At 43.0% G+C, this 12,571-nt stretch overlaps 1 protein-coding gene across 2 annotated transcripts in view; it reads right to left on the minus strand.

The window, feature by feature from the left end:
• SVEP1 (sushi, von Willebrand factor type A, EGF and pentraxin domain containing 1) overlaps nucleotides 1–12,571 on the minus strand; it is an 881,565-nt gene that overhangs the window by 43,557 nt on the left and 825,437 nt on the right. For both annotated transcript variants that reach the window (XM_069240886.1, XM_069240895.1), the window contains 2 exons: nucleotides 10,165–10,341; nucleotides 8,331–8,501 (listed from right to left, as the gene is read on the minus strand). In XM_069240886.1, the coding sequence (XP_069096987.1) occupies nucleotides 8,331–8,501; nucleotides 10,165–10,341 (348 nt within the window). The remainder of the gene's footprint in view (nucleotides 1–8,330; nucleotides 8,502–10,164; nucleotides 10,342–12,571) is intronic.

The raw sequence follows: 12,571 nt of genomic DNA on the forward strand, positions 1-12,571 counted from the left end.
GCTCACCAGAGTTCCTCTGCACTTCCCTCTTTGACTTCTGCCAAGGATCGACCGCTGACCGCTCCAGGACACCTGCATAACCGCATCAAAGTAGCAAGAAGACTACCAGCAACATTGTAGCGCCTCATCCTGCCGGCTTTCTCAACTGTTTCCTGGTGGTGCATGCTCTGAGGGCGTTCTCCCTTCACCCTGCACTGGAAGCCATGAAGAAATCTCCTGTGGGTCAACACCTAGCTCAGGTCCCCAGCACTCCGTCCTGCATTGCCCAACTCTCTGAGTTGGACTCCAACGTCGTCGGACTCTCTTTTGTGACTCTGAGTTGACCGCTGTCCACAGATCTTCTAAGTGCATGTTCAGGTGCTTCTGTGGGTGCTGCCTGCTTCTGCATGGGCTCTCCGTATTGCTGAGCGCTCCCTCTGTCTCCTCCTCCAAGGGGCGACCTCCTGGTCCTTCCCGGGCCCTAGCAGCACCCAAAATCCTCAACTGTGACTCTTGCAGCTAGCAAGGCTTGTTTGTGGTTTTTCTGCGTGGAAACAACTCTGCATCCTCCAGCACGCATTGGGACATCATCTGACTAAAGGAGAAGTTCCTGGCACCTTCCGTTGTTGCAGAATCTTTGACTTCTTCCACCCGGAGACAGCCCTTTTGCACCTTCATCTGGGGTTTAGTGGGCTCCTGCCCCCCCTGGACACTTGCGTGACTCTTGGACTTGGTCCCCTTCCTTTATAGGTCCTCAGGTCCAGGAATCCGTCTTCAGTGTTTTGCAGTCAGTTGTTGTCCTTGCAGAATCCTGTATCTCGACTTTACTGTCTTTCTGGGGCAGTAGGGTAACTTTACTCCTACTTTTCAGGGTCTTGGGGTTGGGTATCTTGGACACCCTTAGTATTTTCTTACACTCCCAGCGACCCTCTACACACTACACTAGGCCTGGGATCCATTCGTGGTTCGCATTCCACTTTAGGAGTATATGGTTTGTGTTGCCCCTAGGCCTATTTCTCCCTATTGCATTCTATTGTGTTCTACATTGTTTGCACTACTTTTCTAACTGTTACTTACCTGATTTTGGTTTGTATGCATATAATTTGTGTATATTACTTACCTCCTAAGGTAGTATATCCTCTGAGATACTTTTGGCATATTGTCACTAAAATAAAGTACCTTTATTTTTAGTAACTCTGAGTATTGTGTTTTCTTATGATATAGTGCTATATGATATAAGTGGTATAGTAGGAGCTTTGCATGTCGCCTAGTTCAGCCTAGGCTGCTCTGCTATAGCTACCTCTATCAGCATAAGCTGCTAGAACACCTCTATTCTACTAATAAGGGATAACTGGACCTGGCACAAGGTGTAAGTACCACAAGGTATCCACTATAAGCCAGGCCAGCCTCCTACACCTGGCTCTCAATAATTCTCCATATGGGATACTTCTAATCAAATTCGGTGGATGAGCACGCCTAGTGTTTAATAAGCTGTTACCTGCTGTTGCTTTTCTATACAACCTTGTATTCACAAGATCATTCTCAACACTTATTTCTACATCCAAAAATTGGATTAACGTCTTGCTATGCTGTTCATTCAGTTTCAGATTGTATTCATTTTTATTTAAAGCTACTACAAAGTTGATTGCTGAGTTTTCAAGTCCACAGTAATGCTTTGTAAATGTATGAGGTGCAGACCAAGTGGCTGCTTTACACATTTCTGTCATTGGTCTAATACCAAGAAAAGCCATTGTGGCGCCTTTCTTTCTACTGGAGTGTGCCCTTGGAGTAATGGGTAATTCTCTTTTAGCTTTTAGGTAACAGGTTTGTATGCATTTGACAATCCATCTGGCAATGCCCTGTTTGGATATGGGGTTACCTGCATGTGGTTTTTGGAAAGCTACGAACAATTGTTATGTTTTTCGAAATTGTTTTGTTCTGTCAATGCAATACATTAGCGCTCTTTTTATGTCTAACGTATGTAATGCCCTTTCTGCTACTGAGTCTGGCTGTGGAAAGAAGACTGGGAGTTCTACCGTTTGATTTAGATGAAACGGTGATATGACTTTTGGTAAGAATTGTGGATTTGTACGGAGAACCACCTTATGTTTATGTATTTGTATAAAGGGTTCTTGAATAGTAAACACCTGTATTTCGCTAACTCTTCTAAGTGAAGTGATGGCTATTAGAAAGGCTACTTTCAAAGTTAAAAATTGGATTTGACAAGAATGCATGGGTTCAAATGAGTTGTGTTAACACAATAATAAGATTCCACGTGGTGTCCTTGGGTGTATGATTCTTTTTAGTCCTTCCATAAAGGCTTTAATAACTGGGATTCTAAAAAGCGATTTTGTATGTTTAATCTGCAAATGAGCAGATATTGCAGTGAGATGTATTTTAATGGAAGAGAAGGCTAGATTGGACTTTTGTAAGTGTAGTAAGTAACTTACAATGTTTTGTGTGGAGGAGTCTAGTGGTGTAATCTGATTAGCCTGGCAGTAACAAACAAATCTTTTCCATTTGTTAGCGTAGCAATGTCTGGTTGTGGATATTTTTGCTTGTTTAATGACCTCCATACATTCTTTAGAAAGGTTTAGCTATCCAAATTCTAAGATTTCAGGAGCCAGATTGCTAGGTTGAGCGATGCTGGATTCGGGTGTCTGATCTGTTGATTGTGTTGTGTTAACAGAACTGGTCTGTTTGGTAGTTTGATGTGGGGTACCACAGATAGGTCCAACAGTGTGGTGTACCACGGTTGGCGAGCCCACGTTGGTGCTATAAGTATTAGTTTGAGTTTGTTTTGACTCAGTTTGTTGACCAGATAAGGAATGAGCGGGAGAGGGGGAAAAGCGTAAGCAAATATCCATGACCAGCAGATCCATAGAGCATTGCCCTTGGACTGAGGGTGTGGGTACCTGGACGCGAAGTTTTGGCATTTAGCATTTTCTTTTGTTGCAAATAGATCTATGTTTGGTGTCCCCCAGCGGTAGAAGTGGTCTTGTAGAAACTGGGGATGTATTTCCCATTCGTGAGTTTGCTGTTGATCTCGACTGAGATTGTCGGCCAACTGATTTTGAATGCCTGGTATGTATTGTGCTATCAGGCGAATGTTGTTGTGAATTGCCCAATGCCAAATTTTTTGTGCTAAGAGACACATCTGTGACGAGTGTGTCCCCCCCTGTTTGTTTAGATAATACATTGTTGTCATATTGTCTGTCTTGACAAGAATGTCTTTGTGGGCTAGAAATGGCTGAAACGCTTTTAATGCTAGAAATACCGCTAGCAGTTACAAGTGATTTATGTGAAGTAGTTTTTGTTGATTGTCCCATTGACCTTGTATGCTGTGATTGTTGAGGTGTGCTCCCCACCCAATCAAAGAAGCGTCTGTTGTGATAATGACGTGAGGCACTGGGTCTTGAAAAGGCCGCCCTTTGTTTAAATTTACCAGGTTCCACCATTGAAGCAAAGGGTGTGTTTGGCGGTCTATCAACACTAGATCTTAGAGTTGACCCTGAGCCTGCGTCCATTGTTTTGCTAGGCACTGCTGTAAAGGCCGCATGTGTAGTCTTGCGTTTGGTACAATAGCTATGCATGAGGACATCATGCCTAGCAGTTTCATCACAAACTTTACTGTGTATTGTTGGTTTGGTTGCATGCTTGATCTTACATTTTGGAACGACTGAACTCTTTGTGGACTTGGAGTGGCAATTTCTTTTTGTGTGTTGAGTGTTGCTCCCAAGTATTGTTGTATTTGGGATGGTTGTAGATGTGATTTTTGGTAATTTATAGAAAACCCTAGTTTGTGTAGAGTATCTATGACGTATTGCGTTTGAAATTGACATTGTTGGTGAGTGCAGGCTTTTATTAGCCAATCGTCCAAATATGGGAATACGTGCACGTGCTGTCTCCTTATATGAGCTGCTACTACAGCTAGGCATTTTGTAAATACTCTGGGGGCTGTTGTTATTCTGAACGGTAGCACTATGAATTGATAATGTTTGCCTTGTATTACAAACCTGAGGTATTTCCTGTGAGATGGATGGATGGGTATGTGGAAATACGCATCCTTGAGATCCAGTGTTGTCATGTATTTCCCTTTTTTTAGTAAGGGAACTACGTCCTGAAGTGTTACCATGTGGAAATGATCTGATTTGAAGAGATTCAGTGGTCTGAAATCTAAGATAGGCCTTAATGTTTTGTCCTTTTTTGGAATAAGGAAATACAGGGAGTAAACGCCTGTTCCCTTCTGTTGATAGGGTACTAGCTCTATGGCTTGTTGTTTTTGTAGCAGTGCTTGGATCTCTATTTGTAATAGGTCTAAGTGTTGTGGAGACAATGTGTGCGGTTTTGGTGGAACATCTGGAGGGAATGTTGTGAATTCTATGCAATAGCCATGTTGGATAATTGATAGGATCCACGTGTCTGTGACCAATTGTGGTAGTATTTGGTTAGCCTCCCCCCCACTGGTGACAAGTGTTGGGGTAGTGTGACATTGAAGTCACTGTTTGCTAGGGCTTGGTTTGGCAGGCTGGAATTTCCCTCTTTCTCTTGGGAATTGTCCTCTATAGGAACCACAAAACCCCCCTCTTTGGTATTGTGATTGGTAGGTGGGTTTTGTTTGGGAGGTGGATGGTTCAGATGTCTGTTGTCGAAACCCCCCTCTAAATTGTGGTTTCCTGAAAGTGCCTCTGTATTGTGGGGAGTAGAGCGCGCCCATGGCTTTGGCCGTGTCTGTGTCTTTTTTCACATTCTTGATCGCGGTATCGACTTCCGGCCCAAACAACTGATATTGGTTAAACAGCATATTTAGTACCGCCTGTTGTATTTCTGGTTTGAATCCAGAATTTCGCAGCCATGCATGCCTTCGAATCGTTACAGCGGTGTTGACAGTCCGTGCTGCTGTATCTGCAGAGTCTTATGCAGACCGTATTTGATTGTTTGCTATGGCCTGTCCCTCTTCAACTACTTGTTGGGCACGTTTTTGGTGTTCCTTGGGCAAATGCTGGATGATGTCTAGCATTTCGTCCCAGTGTGCCCTGTCGTAGCGTGCAAGTAGGGCTTGCGAATTTGCAATTCGCCATTGATTGGCTGCTTGTGATTCCACTCTCTTGCCCTCTGCATCGAACTTTCGACTCTCTGTATCAGATGGTGGGGCATCCCCTGATGATTGTAAGTTCACCCTTTTACTTGCAGCCCCCACAACCACTGAGTCCGGAGTGAGCTGTTGCGGTATAAACACTGGGTCTGACAGGGATGGTTTATATTTCTTTTCGACCCTTGGCATGATAGCTCTCCCCTTTACAGGCTCTTGGAAGACCTGTTGTGCGTGCTTGAGCATGCCCAGTAGCATTGGCAGGCTTTGATAGGATGCGTGAGTGGATGCCAGAGTGTTGAAAAGGAAGTCATCCTCTACTGGTTCAGAGTGCATTGTTACGTTGTGGAACGTAGCTGCCCTGGCTAGTACTTGCATATATCCTGTACTGTCCTCTGGTGGTGAAGGCTTGGTTGGATAACACTCTGGGCTGTTGTCCGATATAGGTGGATCGTATAGATCCCAGGCATCAGCATCATCTTGGGTCATCCCAGTATGTGTGGGTGACTGCGTTATCGTGTACCCACTGGTGACAAGTGTGGTGAATGCAGTGGGGATGGTTGTGGTGAGACCTGTGGTGGTGGTGACTTGTCTCTAACCACTTTGGCTTTCGGTTGCATTTCTGATTCTTGAAAGGCTAGTTTTCTTTTAGATTTGAGTGGAAGGATGGTCTGTATCTTCCCTGTATCCTTCTGGATTTGTAACCTTTGTTGCATTTGGTCAGGTTCTTCTACATCCAGATCTTGCTCAAATCTGTGCCTTTCTTTGAGCTGCATCGAAAGCCCTTGCTCCTCAGTGTATGATGATCATTTTGGCTCCGAAGCCGTTTTTTTCGGTATCGAAATTCCTAATGTTATTGTCTTTTTCGGTTCCGAGGAGCTTATTCGAGGCTTTCTTGACTCGACAACTCGATACCTAAATTTTTCGGTGCTGGAATCTCGACCGGAGTCGGAAGTCTTCGGCAAATCTTTGGCCTTTTTCGGTGCCAATGTTATTTGGTCACCTTCCTTTCTGTGGGTTGAGCCATGGCCTGCTGGCGGTGGCGTCCCCGTGGCCTTGAATTTTTTGCTGTGACCCTGAGTTTGGGACGGGGCAGGTTTACTCACAGTTTGTTGCACCATCGAGGGTCGTTCACCGTCGGATTCATCCGAGTCCGTTTCTTGGATGGAAATTCTTTCTTCCTCCTCGACGTCGAGATCTTGTTTCGGCTTCAAGGCCATTTGTAGTCTTCTTGCGTGTCGATCTCTGAAGGTTTTCTTCAATCGAAACGCTTGGCAAGCTTCACAAGTATCCTCTCTGTGTTCGGGCGACAAACACAGGTTACAGACCAGGTGCTGGTCTGTATAAGGATACTTGGCGTGACACTTAGGACAGAAACAGAAGGGGGTCCGGTCCATTAGTCTTGGCCAACGGGTGTGGTCGGGCCGACCAGGCCTCGATGAAGAGTGGAAGCCCCGAAGGGCCGCCGAAGCGGTCTTGATGTTGGTGCCGATACACTAAAACTAAACCGGTACTGAACGAGAACAATACCGACAAATTTTCGATACTTAGCTAACTTTCCCGATTCGAAATACGGAGCAAAGAGGAACACATCCGAACCCGATGGCGGAAAGAAAACAATCTAAGATGGAGTCGACGCCCATGCGCAATGGAGCCGAAAGGGAGGTCCCGTGACTCAAAAATACTTCTTTGAAGAAAAACAACTTGTAACACTCAGAGCCCAACACTAGATGGCAGGAACAGTGCACAGCATGTGTATCTGCAGCTACACATGCCATCGAACATATATATACATACATTTATTAAGACTATGAATGTTAATTGTGCTACAGCTAATGTTGCTACAACAACTCAATGGCATTTTACATCTCTTTAGTTTGAACCTCTAAATCATTAGTAGAGTTGCTCTATTATTGTTAGTGTAAATGCTCTGGTGAAATAAGGAATCACAATTACATAGCTCTGTCTTATGCACAAAACAAATTGGCAAAAAGGCCCTAGATATCTTCAAAATCTGCCACATCGTTACTCCATCCATCCTTCCATATTCCATCCATCTATCCCACCTATCCGTCCATCCATCCTACGTATGTACTGATCTACATACATAGACATACATGTATACATATATACATACCAGCTAAAAGCTTACAATGATGCTATCCCCATCTATCCACAAAAAGCTTCTTCAAGAGGCTAAAGGATGGAGGTAGATTGTTGTTGCACAATGCCTAAAACTGGGGAACAACACTAGTCATCAGTTCCTTTTGGTAGTCGTTGAAAGGGTAGACATTTCAAGAAGGGGAGTGGTTGGACATTAACTCTTCTTTGCATTTCTGTTATGTGACTTTTTGTTTCTGAAGAGCTCACTATATAATGCAGGGGCAGCTCCTCCATAAGGGTGGAAGAGCGTCGCCCCCGCCAGCAACTGCAAAACGTTGCTACAAAAACGATAATAAACATTGTTTATTATCACTTTTGGGGGAAAGTGGAGGGGCCATGGGGGTGACCAGCTATGAGGTGGAGTGCTCAGCATTCCCCCTCAGAGCGCATGTATGTTTGGCCGGCCGTCTCAGGCCGGCCAAACACGCATGTGCACAGAGCTCTCTCCAGCCCAGCAACACGGTTGCTGGGCCGTAGAGACCGTGCACAGGCTCCCATTCTACCTGAGAGCACCCTGGCTGGGCGCCCCCAGCCAATCCTGATGCAATCATCAGGACTGGCACAGGGCAGGCTGGGAACCTGTGCCTGCAGGCACAGGTGAAGAGCAGCACGGTTTTTCAGGTGGCGACGGCCCAGGTACGTTTTAAAACAAAAAAAATATTTACTTCCAGCCCACCCCCCACACGCCACCCCGCCCCTTCACCAGCCCATGAGTTGCTACTGCTATATAGACTTTTCATGCAAACAATCAGAATATAGATTGCTGTCTACAAGCCTAAGGGAACTCCTTGCATTATAGAATACTTCAATATTTCACCGTTTGGGAATAACACGCATTATGAAGGCCATAGAAGGTGTAGAACGCACTTCCATGCTTCCAGTTTTCAAATATCTAAACATTTATAAATTAATATGCAATTTTTCAGTATCCAAAGTTTGATCTGGTAGATTATTAGACATCTATAAAGTAGATGTATATCATGAGAATTCTAATATAACATAGACAGTAACACTTTCCGTGACACAAGATTTTCGTATCTTCTTTTAGTGCACACATCAGTCTCAACACAAGCCTCAAATTTGGCATTTTACTTACCCTTGCAAACTGGTGCTGCAGTCCATGTCTCATTTTCCAAACAAACGCTCCGAAGAGACCCTTCAAGCATGTACCCACTATAGCAAGAGTATGTTAACATGTCCCCATAGTTATAGAATGATCCTCGGACTATTCCATTTGGAACACGAGGAGGGGGGCCACAAGTGATTTCTAAAACAAAAAAATATATATACCTTAAAAATGTACACAGTAAAATTAAAAACAGACACTGCATTTGGTTATATATTATGCAAATCAGGACACCGCAGTGCACGAATTTTGATACTTCTTTCATTTCAGGCAAGACACAGAGCGGTCCTTTGCAAGGGTGTTTATAAAGTATATCTCCTTTATTGCAAAATCGATTCCTCAAATTTGCTTGTAGCTTGTACTGTAGCCAATCACAGACAATGCGTTTCACCCCAAGAACTATGAAGATCGTCACTTTTGGACAAGATTGATGTTTGGAATTGGACTGAGAGACTGCTTTACGCATAATCCCTTAAAATGTAATTAGGTTCTCATTTCACTATGTTATATAGACAAATAAAAAAATAAAAGATCATAAATAAAGCCTTCTTGCAGTACTATTAATTAGAGTGGGTTCTGATCTGTAAAATTTATGAGGAGATGGATTTCATAAAGAAATCTCCTTTCTGTGTAAAGGGATTGGTTGTGTTCAAATTTTGAGCAAACGTTGAGTTTTCTAATAAAGGCACATAACCCTGTGTTTGGAGAATTTCACATGAAATAGAGGAGCATCAGTACTCTCATAAAACAAATAAGTGAAAAGGGTACAAATAGATTTATATTGTTTGTACCAGTATTTTCTGTTTTCTCAATTGAAAGTAGTTGGAGAGATACTAGCTCTTATGCAGTTTTGAGCAGTACAAATAGCAAAAGGTGTAAGATACAAAGGCTGCAAAAAAGCTGAGCGTGAGGAAGGCTTATGTTTCCGTTACTGGTCTAGTAAAGCTGCAATACGCATAGGGACCCGCTGGGGCATATTTTCAAGCTCCTAGCCCCACCAGAGCATCACTTTTTTGTGATGCTCCGGTCGCGCTGTGCACTGTGCCATAATTAAAAGGGGGCGCTAGGCCTCTTTTTATGGCTTAACGCTGCCTTGTAAATATGCCCCCCAATGCAGTTTTCTGAGTCATGCAATGAATGCTGCTGTGAGCGTTCCACCGGAACACCCATTACTTTTTGAAACTGCCCCAGATTTATGAGAAATTGTAAATCTGAGGCAGTGCCAACAACGATTGCTACCCCAGGGGTGGCGTTAGAATGGCAGAACGAGGATAAATACTTTTATTTCTCCTTGTTTTTGCTTTTTCTATGTGTGCTGCATTCTGTAGCGCACTTAGAAAGAGCAAAAGGCCATTAATGATTGTTTATGTGTAGGAAGGTGTCCCTTCCTGCACATAAACAATCATTAAATAATGACGGTTTGCTACTTCTATGAGTAGTGCATTCTGCAGCACACATAAACGTTCCAAATCGCAACAGTAGATTGTTTATGTGCAGGAAGGCACACCGTTGTGCACATTAACAATTATTCCCTTCAACACAGACACATTTTCAGTATGGTGCTAGAATGCTTGCGTTTGCGCTAGGCAGCTACATTTAGCACCAGCGCAAGGGGAAAAACAGGGTTGTGCCATATTTTTGTAAATACAGTGCGTCCCTGCGTTTCTAAAGTGACTCAGCATGGTGCTGCTATTTTTGGTACAGCGCCATGCTACACCACCTTCTAGCAAATATGCCCCTCTTTTTCTAAGAGGAGACAATGCAGAAAAAGGTACCCCCCCACCTTCTTTGTAGTTGTACATACTTTCACACTTGGCGCTTGTCTGTGTCCAGGTCTCTTCGGGATTGCAGGTCATTACAGCATCTCCACGGAGTTGATAGCCCTTTTGGCAATTAATGGACACGTTCTGGCCAACAAAAAATTCGGTTTCAGATACAACAGCATACTCAGGGATGATAAAAGGCACTGGACAAGGATTTGCTGTGGATAAATAATGAAGAGATTTCTCTTGAATGTTGTTATCACATAGTAATGATCATAGTTATTCAACTTTCCTACGAACAATGAGCAAATAGCTTTATGACAGTGCCGGGGTTTAGACTTGTTTTCCCATTCAGTAAATTGACCTAAACAAACACACCACTATCTTTACACTATAATGAAAACTGTAGTAGTTAAAACCAGTCGTTATGTAATAGTCCTGAGCTTTCTTTATTCTGATTGCAGTATGAAGGTGTAAGACATTTGCATTTCCACCAGTCCACTCCATCGCTTCATGCTAGAATCAGGATGAAAATGGTATGAGCGCCAACAGGTGAAGTAACTGGCCTTGAGTTGGGACATAACTGCTAAGATTGTTTGCAGTAATGTAACTTTATAACTCTGTATCCTAAACATATAAGAGCCTTTCAACCCTGGTATTGTGAATGCTCCAGCTATGGTTATACTAAATCACCCATTATTGATCTTCTGTAAAGTAAGATGCAACAGTTCAAAAACCAGACTTAGCAATAAACATGCATAATAAAGCTCATCTCAACATTTAAGACAGTAAAACATGGTTCTCCCTTAGTACACACATTTAAAGACTGAACAGCCCAATAATATTTGTGCTGGAAAGTAATACAAACAACGCTTTGCACTACTTTGGGCAACTTTGCAATGAGGGAGCATCAAATGGGTTGTATATGAGAGTTTCCCACACTACCATCCATGTTTATTTTATGCAAAACCCCGTCCACTAAGATGGGTAGATAAGGCGTTGTGCTAAAAAAATAATGCCTCATAGAGGCAGCCATTAATTTGGGGAATTTTTTAAATTTCTAAATAGTGTATATGTTCAATGCTTTAAAATTTGTTTAAGCTCAGTATTTTGTACTGGAAGGTTATCCTTCCAGTATAAAACCTATGTTAGACAGCATGCACACCCCTGGGCACTGAGATGCAAAGGTGTGCGTGTGTGTGTCACTAGGCAGCCTAAATATGCACTACTGCTGGAGAAGAGGGCAGCTGCACCATATGTTAGTAGATATGGCTTGATTATTCTCCCTCCCCCTAATGCAATGCAGCACAGCAACTTGGTTGACACATCGCATTGTGCAAGAATATTAGTAAAAGTGCTACTTAGAGTTCATGAACTCCTTTATACAATAGCCAGTACAGGGTGTACTAGCAAAAGGGCGGATCCACAAATACATTTTCAACACCTACTTTTTGTACAGGTGGGGTCAAAAGGCAGTTAAGACAGACTAACAAACACATCTATGCATGCACGAAAAGTTTTTTGGGCTGTATCTCCTCCCCCCCCATCTGTATGTCCCCCAAAAGTTCAGTGGAAAAAAATGTGCACTTTCTATGTATGTATGTATATATGTATGTAGATGGTATTTCTATAGTGCATCCCTAGCTAAAAGGTAGCAGAGCACTGTACATGGTCAAATACAAAATTTAAGTCATTAATAGGAGATGAAACAACGTTGTAATTGGTTAATGCATTGTGTTGCAGTGCTCTTTAAGTTAGTGTGTCTTCAACTCTTACTTAAATTGAGTCAGTGTTGAGGCAAAATTGATGGATATGGAGTTGTTGTTCCAGATCCTGTGAGCAGAGATAGAAATGTTCTGCTGTCTTGGTCTTTCTATTTCTTGTAAGTCTTCAGTCTGGTGGTATCCTGGATACTGTTTGCGAAGAACCACTAGAGATGGTGAGCTTGCCTGCATAACCGAGGGTCCTGGTTGCTATGGCTTTGTAAATGATGCATCTGGTTTTGAAGATGAGGTAAACTAACAAGGGGAACTAATAGAGTTCCATCAGGATAGGAGTGATCTGATCATATTACTTCAGTCTCTGGATGGAACATGCTGCAGCATGTAGGATTCCCTGAAGGGGTGCCAGTGTGGAATCTGGGAGGCCATATAGCAAGTCATTACCACCATACCTATTAGAGAGCACAAGGGATTTAACCGTAGTTCTGAAGGCACTTTCTGGAAGAAATTGTTTGAGTTTCTTTAGAAGAGAGAGACCTGGTACCAGACCATCTTGCTTTTTTGACAATCTGCTCTATGAGGGTGAGATTGGTGCCCATGGTGAATCCAAGAGATGTAGCACTAAGTGAAAGTTGAGTTTAGAAACCATCAAGATTCAAGTCACTAAGTCAGGTTTTTACTGTTTCTTGCTTGTGGTTCTTGGCAAATAACAACAATTCTGTCTTGA

The sequence above is a fragment of the Pleurodeles waltl genome, chromosome 1_2, assembly GCF_031143425.1.
Source record: "Pleurodeles waltl isolate 20211129_DDA chromosome 1_2, aPleWal1.hap1.20221129, whole genome shotgun sequence".
NCBI lineage: Eukaryota > Metazoa > Chordata > Amphibia > Caudata > Salamandridae > Pleurodeles > Pleurodeles waltl.